The 12,600-nt window shown below is 33.2% G+C and overlaps 1 protein-coding gene across 2 annotated transcripts; it reads right to left on the bottom strand.

Annotated features, from left to right (window-relative positions):
- Nucleotides 1-6,774: 6,774 nt before the first annotated feature.
- Nucleotides 6,775-12,180, bottom strand: LOC118263824 (TNF receptor-associated factor 6). 2 transcript variants are annotated; one of them, XM_035576015.2, is made up of 7 exons: nt 12,012-12,180; nt 11,467-11,618; nt 10,522-10,643; nt 9,767-9,960; nt 9,337-9,497; nt 8,660-8,914; nt 6,775-8,272 (listed from the first exon to the last, which is right to left on the bottom strand). In XM_035576015.2, exons 1-7 carry the CDS (start codon nt 12,051-12,053, stop codon nt 7,945-7,947), a joined length of 1,254 nt encoding a protein of 417 aa, XP_035431908.2. In that variant the 5' UTR covers nt 12,054-12,180; the 3' UTR covers nt 6,775-7,944. The 2 variants fall into 2 exon arrangements, with proteins under 2 accessions (XP_035431908.2, XP_050561193.1); XM_050705236.1 differs by lacking the exon at nt 12,012-12,180 and adding an exon at nt 11,743-11,882.
- Between the last annotated feature and the right edge of the window lie 420 nt (nt 12,181-12,600).

Below are 12,600 nucleotides of genomic sequence, written 5' to 3'. Positions count from 1 at the left end.
GGCGGTTATACACTGAAATTAAATAAATAAATACCTTGAACATAATTTTTTCACACACCAATTTCCCAATTTCCAGTAACAACGACAGGCGGTCGATACGAGACAGAACAAGAAGAGTTAAGTTCTAGCAGTTTTAGTTCAGCTTCGCGCGCGTCTCTCGATCCGCCATCTTCGCCAACGCCAAGCTGCGGCGGTGACAACCAGCTGCATTTCCCAGGCGACTCTAGTAGCTCCGTATAAAAGAATAGAGTTTATATTCGTATTGTTGTTTAGTGATGGGACTTATGGTGTAATAGGTGTCGATGATTGGATTTTCGACTTTAGAATGAAGTAATAAGTTTTGAAATCTATTTGACTAAACCCTGGAGAGAGCTGTTCCCGAGCTAGGCTATTCTGTAATTGTTCATTCGAAACCTTCGAAGTAAGCTCGATCGCGGTCCACCATTTCATTGGGGGTGAGAATAATTTCGACCAATGATGGGCAAAATTATTCCAGAATAGCCAAGCTGAGGGCCTAGTACCAGCCTGTTTTAAGTTTAACTAGAAAAACGAGAGCGCGTTGCACTCTGATTGGCTAGGACGAATGAACCAACAAATCAGAGTGCCCAACGCGCTTTCGTTTCGATCCCGTTGAACATAAAGTGAACTCGTACTAAGGGTACAGATGTGTTGGCGTCTGTTATAAATTAGTAGATCAGCATATAAAACAATGCTATACTATTACAGTTTGGTTTGCATAGGTGGTATGTAACTACAAAATAACTACTATTTGAATACTAGTCAGGATTCTGTTACTAACTTACTAACAATGTATGGACTACTATTGGGTCTGAAAGAAACAAATTTTATTTTATTTATACGGAGTGCAATTAAATAACAGTTTACCAAATCGCAGTACCATCACTAAATAATAATACCACACTAAAGTAAGTATATTTTATTGGATATACGATATTTATACGAGAACCGTAATGGGAAGAACTGATTTAAAAGTAACGCTTTTCATCAACAAGCATTAGCTTTCATATTTTTTCAATAGAATCTTGGGTTAGAATCCAATAAGTTAAAGGAAGGGGCTGGAAAACGTGGTGTTTGATATCGAACCTTATGTCGACGTGGTAGATGTTATAATTCAAGAAATGAATAATCGGACGAAATCTCTAAAAGACCTGGCTCAATAACTAACTTCTTGGTAGATTTGATTATTGGACATATAATTTTGATTACATATAACTTGTATCAAAATTATTTTTTCAGTAAGCAAATCTATAGAAGTTTTTTAGACTGGTCGTTAAAGGTACGCGTCCACAGGCCCGCATCGTACGCATCGCACGCACTGCACGCAACGGATTTTAGTTTGTCTTGTATAGAAACTCATACAACTGCGTCCACTGATCCGCATCGTACGGACCGCATCATCAGCAATGCCTACATGCGATGCATGCTGATGACGTCATACGAAATGCGTACGATGCGTGCGATGCGTACGATGCGGACCTGCGAACGCTTACGTTTTAAAGAGCGCCTACTTTCGAATGAAAGAGTTTAATGACTTGAAATCGTGTGTTCATTGTTACTGTAGATGGTGTTCTAACTTTGTATTCTAATATGAACCTTAAATCTTTATAACTTAAGGTCGATATTAATATACACAATTAGAAAGACAAGTTGTTGACAATATATGTAGATTCGTTTGTGAGATTTGGCTAGAAATTGGATTCGAGATCGAAATATAATCACAAACTTAGATTTACATAGCAATTTATAATGATCTTCATACTTATAATTATAACAATATGTTATTTATAATTATAATTATTAAACGTTTCGTGTAATTTAGAGTTAAGTTTTCACTTAATGTTAGTTGTAAGTAGTTGTCTGAATGTATCAGTTTTTAAATGTATTTAGTCATAAAAACTCTTTTTTATATTGCTTTTTGCGCTATTTGAAAAAAAAACAATGTAGAATATCTACATAACATGGAAGTATAATATTCACATATAACACATTATATTTCTATAACGATTTTATGTGCAGTTGAAGATTGTATGAATATAATTACAATTAATACTAAAACTAAGTTAATTATTATGTTATCGGCTTAACCACGTAACTATTTGACGAGGAACTCGGCTAGTTTCAAGCCATGTTAGTTCATATTCAAGAGCAACATTCCGATGAATATGAGCCTCTAGCATTGCTTGAAATTAGTCGACATCCACGTCAAACAGTAACGTGAGCAAGCCGAAAATATAATAATTAATTTAGTATGCCGGCTACTGGCTGCCGCGCAACGTTTAGCGGGTTTGATTCCCGAACTGAACAACTCTTTGTGTGATCCACAAATTGTTGTTTCGGGCCTGAGTGTGATGTGTATGTGAACTTGTATGTTTGTAAACGCACCCACGACACAGGAGTAGACGAGACACGTTTATTCATTAAAAAAAAAACAGGAGAAAAGTCAACCAATTCTTCAACTGCACTATAAAAATAAAAACAATATTTGATTTCTCACATTCAAATATTTGTCGTGTGATTCAAACATTAAATGCATTTGTTTACCGTGACTGTGATAAGTAGAAATTATAGAGCTTGCGTAGGATAACCGTTGGGAATAATGTTCTGTTATAATTCAATAATATTCCATACACTCGCATCATGTTTATTGTTATTTTTATTTATTTTATACATTCCAAGGGTCTGAAGTATGTTATCTTATTTGCCAAACAATCTCAAAAAAGATAAAAAAAAACCATTTTTTTATCAATTAAGTTTTTAGTTTTCTTCATACTAGATGTCGCTAGTGAGTCCAGTTCAGTTTAGCTACCCTAGCCCAGTGATATCTTACCGATTGGTAAGTTTGTTTTTCAATCTTAAGCTTTATTGTAACATAGTATGAACTATTTTTAATTACATGGCAGTTTAAGATGACTTATTAAGACCCCGGCTTTTGAAACAGTTTGACTTTAACGAATTTTGGATGTTAATTCTTTGACTTAAGACATCAAACAAGATTGAGAACAAAACATGCGCAAGCGCATAATGTAAGAAGATATCAGTTTCTTGTTCTTTTTACATATAAACAGTAAAAACTTTACTTTATCATTCGTTTTGTAATAAATTGAAACCTTATGCCAAAGAATTAATCCATTTTCATCGAAGCACATATGATACATACACCTACTTACTTAAATATTTAATCATACTAGAGTATGGTCACACTGCTTCCGTCAAACGTCTTCCTTATTTATATTCCTGGCAACAAAAACTTTCCAATTCGGCTTTATTGATGTGTAAATGTATTTATTTAATTTATAACGTTTTCGCTCTGTATTCGTAAACTTTTGTATAATTATTGTGGAAACCACCGTATCTAGTTATTGGGTTAATTGAAAATCAACCTTAAGGTGTTTAAATACGGTTCAATTTGGTATAATAATTATAGTTTTGGAAATTTCTATGTTTAGGTTTTAAGGTTTTAAGTATTTGTTTTTATTATTAAAAATGTGCTAAATTCAAAATTAAATATAGGTATTTTTACTTACTTTACTTTTGTTATAAATCAACGAATATAGCAGAGAAACGGTTTTTGTATGGTGTTATTATTATTTAATTTATTCTAAGTTCTGATGTGTAAAGAAACAAAAAAAAAAAATGGAAAATCATAGTTGTTATCAGAAATGCGCGCGAGTGTATTATTATTTATTTTTAATTAGGCATAATAATTAATAATTATTATTTTGGAATCAAAATTTTTAATATCTTAGTACTTATCTATTTAAATTGATGGTTAATATAGTGTCGTAGTCTTGGTTTTAATACTGCTAATATTTCTATGATAAGAATTTGAAGATCAGCAACGCACTCGTAATTCCCCTGGTTAGTGTCCACGAGTGGTGCTGATTACTTACCATGATGCGTTCACACTTAAATCTCATAAAAATAAGTTTTTTTTTTTAATAAGTGTCGAGCAGATAGAACGCCTGTGCCCTTAGTAGTTAGTACGAGTTTGCTTTACGTTGAACGAAAACGAAACGAGAGCGCGTTCGGTGTTCTGATTGGCCAGCGCGAATGAACTAACCAATTAGATCGCCGAACGCACTTTCGTTTCATTTTCGTTCAATGTAATGCAAATTTTTACAAAGGGTGCTGATAAGTAGCGATCAGCACCGCAACATAAGAGGAGTTATAAGCGCATGGACGACCTTTTAAGGAGTACTCTAATCTGTGCTCTGCGCAGGAGTTGAAATTAGTAAAGAAATGGACATTCATAGATTTATTAGCAGTATTAAAAATATATTTTGATAAGATAGTGTTATGGGTAGTTTGGAATAAAAACTTTTATATGAAATTACCTAATTTAGTGAATGAATGTGCGAGTATGAAACTCCCAAAAATTTATAATAAAAATCGAGGACATTTTAAGTTTTGTATATTTGGAAATTAATGTATAAAAAATATTTTATATTGTGTTATATTATTGGCGTTTTTATATATTTATTTCAAATTATGTAAGTATTGCAATAATTGGCAATATTTTATTTGTTTTTTTTTTGTATTTATTAGAAATATTCATGTTATTTACAATTTAATTGATTTATTCTTATAGTAATACATATATGAAACTGAATTTAGATATTCATAAGTCACAATTAAGTAACTACATGTAGAATGCTTATCACGCTAGATCAATAATAGAACCATTTTTACAAAAAATATTACTTTAAGTAAATCTGAGCTCTTCTGTCTACAACATAAAGTCCTTTTCCCAGTGTCGTCAGGATTTTTATAGAAAATCATGATTTTAGTAGAAAATACAGCATGTTACAATAATTTTAATATAAGTTCTATGCAATAGCTCTTTTACTGCTTAATTATTACATTAAGTTATTAATAACTAACTTGACGAGATTAGCTCAAGTTACCATAACAGTGTGATAGAGTTGTGTTTAGTACTTAGAAAATTTAGAACAGAGATTTCCATAGAACACACATTGCATTAAAAACTTAATACTTTTATGTATTTGTATTTACGTGTTTTATACACTTTTTGTATGTAAAAGGTACAGTTAGATACGTTTGTTGAAACTATTAAAGTGCATTTTTATTTTTTACTCAGTTTTTGGTATTTAATTTAGATTTGCGATAAAGGATTTAAGCAAGTGATATGCTTTTACTTATTATACTTCTTTGTACCTTTCCGTTTACCATATTTGTACAAGATTTTAACTCATCAATTAACTTTACTGCACGGTTCATTCAAATCAGTAGTTGTGCAGCAACTATTTATGTTATCCACAAATTGTTGTTTCGTGTTTGGGTGTCATGTGTATGTGAACTTGTACGTTCGCAAACGCACCCATGACACAGGAGAAAATAGTAGTTTTATTTAAGGATATTAAAAAAACATTCTGCTCAAAGCCTCGACAGGAATATTTTGTTTCTACATTGTCTAAAATTCTAAAAGTTAACCTTTTATATCGGTAATAAGTTTTTAGAAGTACTAGTAAAAGTAATATTTCTGTTTATATCCTTATTGTATCTAACTGTACCTTCAAATAAAATTAGTCTTCAAAAATCTTATTTTTTCTAAACAAGGTAATTGCTTTCAGGCCATAAAGAAGTAGTCAGTACTGTAAAAATATTTGTAAGAATTTCGTATAGTATTTCTATGTACAGTATCATATACAACGTGTCAAAATTATTTTTTATTATTATCAATACATAGTGATTCGTAGAGTAACAATAGAATTATATTTAATAGTCTTTGGCAAGTTTAAAAGGGTACCTTCTTAAAGTGAATAGTTGTTAATGAATGCGCAAATTTATTATTTTTAAAATTGAAAGGCGACATTTTGTATTGAAACTTTGTTAAAATTTAATCTGTACCCTTAGTACGAGTTTGCTTTACGTTTAACGAAATCGAAACGAGATCACGTTCGGTACTCTGATTGGTTCGATACGAGTCGGCCAATCAGAGCGCCAAACGCGCTCTCATTAAACGTAAAACAAACTCATACTAAGTCCTCTGCATATTATGAGATGAGAAAACCATGTATGATTTTTCTCATTTTTGTTTGATTCGGATCCTATTGTTTTGTCTAATTGACATAGGATAGGCAAAATCTTTCCAATTATTTGATTCACTTAAATAGGGCAACATTTCTATTAGATATCTCCGAGTTGCTATTAGAAAAAAAAAACAGTGAGGTTAGGATGTGACTTTGCAACGTATAACCAGTGTTGTGTTCTGTATCAAAAATATAACTTAAAAATAATATTATACCTTTTTTTACCTAAAACAATCCTACTTGTATAATCAGAAGTGGGTGTTGCCAAAATTCTGAATTATATGCGAGTCAATGAAAAACAAAATTAACATTTTGGGAGAGAATTATTGTGATGGTTGGATGTGATAAGGCTATGTTAGCTAACTGTAGACATAATTACAAATGTAAGCTAAATTCCTATATTTTATTAAGACAATTAGCATGTACAAGTTTACGTTTGTAAGAAATGGATACCAATAAATCGATTCTCAATTAAAATTGGTTTTTTATTCAGAACCTTATCTCCCATAATATAATAATAAGTCGGGTTTTCCTTCTTGACGCTATAACTCCAGAACGTACGAACCGATTTCCACGGTTTTGCATTCGTTGGAAAGGTCTCGGGCTCCGTGAGGTTTATAGCAAAGAAAATTCAGGAAAAAATTAACATTGGTGGCGAAACAAAGTTCGCCGGGTTTGCTTGTTATTTAAATAAAAAATCGTATTTTGTGTATACTTTTATTGAATAACAAATAAAACAATATATTTAGGTACATATAAGCACCGACAGTCAGAAGTCAAACAAATATTATAATATAGAAAATTCTAAAAACGTGTATAATTTGCAGATTATCACAAAGTGGAATGTAAGTAAGTACATATTACGTAAAAATACTGATTTCCAGATCTTATTTTACACTTTAATTCTTAAACTAGTCAGTAGATAACAATTTGAATGTATAACTATTATTTTCAGTGCATTAGTTGATTTTGCGACATCAAATTTTAACGAACATCATAAAAACGTTTTTTACAAACATTACTCTTATTCTACAATACATATGTCTTTAACTTTTTGTATAATTTTAATAATTCTCTGGGGCATGGACGGAATGTTTTCCCATTTATAAATACTTTATAAATTCTGACGTTTTAAGTACATATACATAATTTTAATTTTTTATACAGTTTATACAATAGAGATTCATAATAAATAACAGATCTAGTTCTACAATATAGGCACCTCTCGTACATTAACTTACACGAGAGAGAAGATTAAAAACTTTGAGAAAAACATTATGGAAGTTTTGGACGGAATGTATATTCAGACTATGTATACAGAGAATAATATTAACGTAGTTAATCTACTTTTGAGCTGCACAAATTCATAAATAATACTTTTGTGTTAAATTAAGTACATGGCCAATTACTCTATACTGTACCCTTAGTACGAGTTTGCTTTACGTTTAAAGTAAATGAAATGAAAGCGCGTTCGGCGCTCTGATTGGCTGGCTCGAATAAACCGACCAATCAGAGCGCCGAACTTTAAACGTAAACCAAACTCGTACTAAGGGTACTGTTTTAGAATTGTGCAAAACGATCTTTAGATGAAAATGAAAATAGTTTTACAGTAGAGTTGTATAGTAGAAAAAATATACGTATTCTACTTTATTACAAATAAGATGAAAAGTGTTTAGACTGAAGAGTACCTTGATGTGTGATTCCTCTATATTAAAATTCAGATAGGTACACACTTACAGAATTGATTAATTATACAGTATAAATAATTCATAACAATTTTATTAAAATTCAATTAAAAAGTAGATCATTTTGCACAACCCTACAAAAACAAAAACAAAAGAGAAAACACTGAACAAAAAACTTACTCCTCATGTCATACACAGCGGATACCCACTCTGAATATGAGCACATCATCTTTGACAAACCCGTTCCTTATGACGTCACTGACGACCGCATACTCTGTGTACCCGAACCCTCGAACACAGATCTCTGCGGTAGGCTTCCTGAAGGCTATCAGCGAGGAGTTGGACATCATTGTGTCCTTCTGAGTCAGTTCAGGGTTGTACTGGTTGATCATGGCGAAGGAAATGCGTCCGTTGAACGGCCAGTCTAAACAGTCATCGTTCTCTGTCTTCATTAAGTGCACGTGGAGGGCGAAGCAATGAGGGTTTTGCGGTGATATGTTTAGGCGGACGCAGAATCTATAGGAAAGAAAGAAAATATTTTTTTTTTTTTAATTGAGTCATAATTTTTAGTAGATGTTTTCTGGTATTGTGTTTTGGTTGACTTAGGTTTTTTAGTTCGCAAATTTATCGAAAATTGTCTATATGGATCTCCCATGAGGGTAGACAGAGGCAATGGGACGCCAAGGGTTAGTAAGGGTCAATTTGAACCCTTAGTACGAGTTTGTTTTACGTTGAACTAAAACGAAACGAGAGCGCGTTCGGGCTCTGATTGGGCGGCGCGAAAGAACCAACCAATCAGAGCACCGAATGCGCTACCGTTAAACGTAAAACTAACTTTGCATTCCACAAAGCTTTCTATACCAAGACAATAAGAATAAAAACATAAAAAAAAACTAGTCTTACCTATAACCATTAGGAGACGTATAAAACCCGGGACTGTACAGCATTTTATAATGATCCCGTAACATAGCATCGAGCCTTGCTTTAAAGTTGTCAATCTTCCACACATAGTTGCCCATGCAGTATCGAAGGAACATGTCGTTGTTTTGTTTCATTTTAGCTACCGCGAAGGCTGATAATTGCTTGGACATGTTCGCTATCACTATGTCTTGCTCACGATTCCTTTGTTCCAGTACTACTACTCTCTCGTATAGTGCCCTGAAAAGGTTAATTAAGAAATATTTTAATCACATTGCGATGTTTTAATAGTTTTGTTAGACGTGGAGTAATACAAAAAGTACTCTCAGGAAAAATCGTAACAATAAAGAGTAGTCAGAGAATTTCTAAATAGGAAATCAAATTAGAAAATTAAAGCAGTGTGTGGAACTATACCTATTAATCAATTTTCAACCTTATCACATTCGAAATAAAGTTCAAAATCTTATCAAAAGTTGAATGTCAGCGACACTAACTCGATTACTGAAACGAGTTAAGCACGACGGCGAAGCGAAGATGTGGCCGAAGATGGAGCACACAGACTTAGAAAGTACATACCTATATACTCTGACTTTGAAAAGACCAGGTTGTATTTCTCAGGAAATGTGGGAAGGATAGGCTAAGATACTCTTAAGTTATCTTACCTTATAAGTGCGCTAGTATTGTTTAGTGGCGGCGCCGCAGCCTGGTTGCCGTCCTTGTCGGGCGCTTCCCAAAGCGTCATGGCCTCCTGTTCCTTAGCGTCAATACTCGCGTTCGACATGTCGTTATTGATCTTCATTTCTGAATACGCATTCATTAGGAGCTGGAAATTTTAATTTTTACATACATGATTATGGACACGTGAAAATGAACTCTAACTCATTTGTAACAAGGTTCATTTTGCATTGCAAGAATACTAATAAGTTTCTAAGTTCATTTATGAATTTAAATTTACTTATATTATTCTAGATGTTACAAAACTCATGATTTGTAAAAAGTATGTGCTAGATTGTTCTTTATATTATTATGTGTATACGCGTGACATTTTATACATATCCATGTAAGTTTAATAACACTACAACTTATACTCACACTCATATGTTTCTGCACATCAGTCTCCGCATGGTGGTTCATATCCTCCTGGCTATCAAACGTCTCCTTGCAGCCGACAGCTTGGAAGGAACAAGGCACCCTGATCTCCGGCTGTGTGGACGTCTCCGGGCGGTTGTACTCACACGATGCTATGTGGGCATCTAAGTCTAGAGGTGTTACTTTTACTGTGCAACCTGGAATGGAACGATTTATTGTAAAGAATTTGATGTTGTTTCTGTATTCTTAAATTGATGTGATAAGACTGCTGTGTCGTTTTATAATAGGACATATTATCATTTATCTATCACACTAATATTATAACTGTGAAATTACACTAAAAATACAGAATGGATTTTGATGAAATTTGGTATACAACAGGGTATGAGCTGACTTGGATGATACTTTTAATCCCACAGGAATGCAGGCGAAGCCGCTGGCAGAAGCTAGCAGTTTATAATTTATCACAACTAATTGGGCAGTTTAGGCATGAGACTGGTGGTTAAGGTATTTGACTTTTATTTAGGAAAACCACAAAACTCTTCAAGGAAAATTCTTTAACAGCCGGTCATCAGTATTATTATATTATATTTGCATCAAAATCAATTGGGATTTGTAAATTTTTAAATATTGTTTAGTGGAATATAATATAATAATAATGTTACGCTACTGGTTGGCCCCTATTATTATAATAAAAAATATCCTTACATTTTAATTTATGGGGATATTTAAATAAATGTATAGAATGTTAGGAGTACCTTTAGTAGAAAATGGGCAGTTCATTCTCTGTTCTTGTATCTCCCTTTTGGTGTAGTTGTCCGGGAATATATCCACTTTCATGCTCAGGTTTATGTTGTCTATAGGGCAGTGGCCACTGTTCCTGGAAATTAGATAACAATTAGTCTGTAAACTTAGGAATACTCTTTGTATGCTCTGTATCTCTTAGTGTGTAAAGTAACCCATACTGTGTTAGAGTGCAGATCTTCACAAGAGACACTGTCACTCCTCTGGTGTTACTGATGGTTTGCCATCAGGTGATCTGCCTCATCGTTTGCCTCCTATTTCATAAAAAAAACACAATGTGTTTTCTATTGTGTCTCATATACACGCAGACCAGATGTTAAGTAAGTAATATTAGGTATCTGTACATATATACAGATAAAATTTACTGGTAATTAATTTTCTTCTCCTTTGGTGTATAATACAATGCTGGCAAAGTGCCAGTGTTTAAACAAATGCCACTATAGAGCCAGTAGTTATGACTAATGAGAATGATTTTATCTTAGTTTACTTTTATATTATAACTAACATTTCATTTTATAAATCTGGTGCATTAAATTGAGATTTAAGATTTATATACTTAACCCGCCAATGGTGACCTACATGTTTGTGAGACTGGTTAATTTAAAACCTAAGAAAACTTTTTACACTGTTTATCGAATTATGTTGAGATTTTGAGTAACTGCCTTAATGCACACCCGATACCATTAGTCCCCACCACAGATGCATGAATCCTATTTTTATGTCCTTTCTATGTCAATGTCCTATTTTATATCCTTTCCAATTCAAAATACCATAAACAATATTAAAAAAGAAATACATAAAGCACAAAACCTTAGCGCAGGAGATCACAGTAACCAACACGACTTGTAAGACAAATATATGTCACCAGTGGCAGATTAAAAATGTTAAATGTAACTTACTGTAACCATGAAGTAATACAACTCTTGCAGAACTTATGTCCACAGGTTGTTATGACCGGGTCTCGCAGCCAGTTGAGGCACACGGGACATTCATAGCGAGACTCTGGCTGATTACTGAGCACTGTGTCATTTAGTGCCTGTATTCCCATAGGCTGGAAAACAAAAACATAGTTATTAAGGAAAAGACAGATTTTGTGTTATACTTTAAGTATTATCAAGCAGAATAAAAATTGAGACAGTTAGTGTAAGATATATAAGATATATTAAAATACATACGCAGTATAGATTGGTTAAGTAAACTATAGAAACAATTAAAGATTCTGATTTCTGGTTCAACTAGTTTATACACTTTGGCGATTATTATTTACACTACAAATAGTATGGACACACCCGACCACCAAGAACTAAATTGAGGATTCATTTACCGTTTCGAACTTGACCTTGGCTTATAAAAAAACCTCAATAACAAATTGCTGACAATGAATTCCTGATACCACTTTTTATAAAATAATTTTTAGGGAAAATACTATTAAATGTATACTTACAGCAATACCTTCAGAGGCATCTTTACTTCTATCTCGATCCATTACGTCATTTAAAGTTTGTGTTAACGTTTATTTTGAACAGTTTCGTCTTTTTTTTCTAAAAGTTTCGACGAGTAGCAAAGTGCCAAAACACTATGCTAATGACAGGCGCATGACACACTGGTTTTGACATAAGTTTGACGTTTGATTTGAGTCACAGATGATAAAAGTAAAACAGCTGTTCCATTGTGTAAAGATTTCTGAACGTGAACCTGTGGATTAATTTTTAAGAATTTTAAAAGTACAAAATAAGGTTTTTTTATGGTATAAGCTGGTAAACGATCACCTCATGGTAAGCAATCGCCGCCACCCATGGACACCCGTGGTGTTACAAGTGCATTGCTGGCCTTTTGGGAGTTAGGAATTTAAGGGTTCTTGGGGGATTGGGAAGGGGTGTAATTGGGCCTTCGTTAAGCCCTTTGAAAAGGACAATTAAGCGTCACACAGTAAAACACAACGCAAGCGTTGTTTGACGGTTTTCTCTGAGGCTGTGGTATCACCCTGTGGTCGAGCTGGCTGTCCCACCCTTAAAATTAATTACTTTTTTAAA

Source organism: Spodoptera frugiperda, chromosome 27 (assembly GCF_023101765.2).
Source record: "Spodoptera frugiperda isolate SF20-4 chromosome 27, AGI-APGP_CSIRO_Sfru_2.0, whole genome shotgun sequence".
Taxonomy (NCBI): Eukaryota; Metazoa; Arthropoda; class Insecta; order Lepidoptera; family Noctuidae; genus Spodoptera; species Spodoptera frugiperda.
The sequence above is the reverse complement of the archived record's forward strand: the minus strand, read 5'-3'. Positions and strand labels throughout refer to the sequence as shown.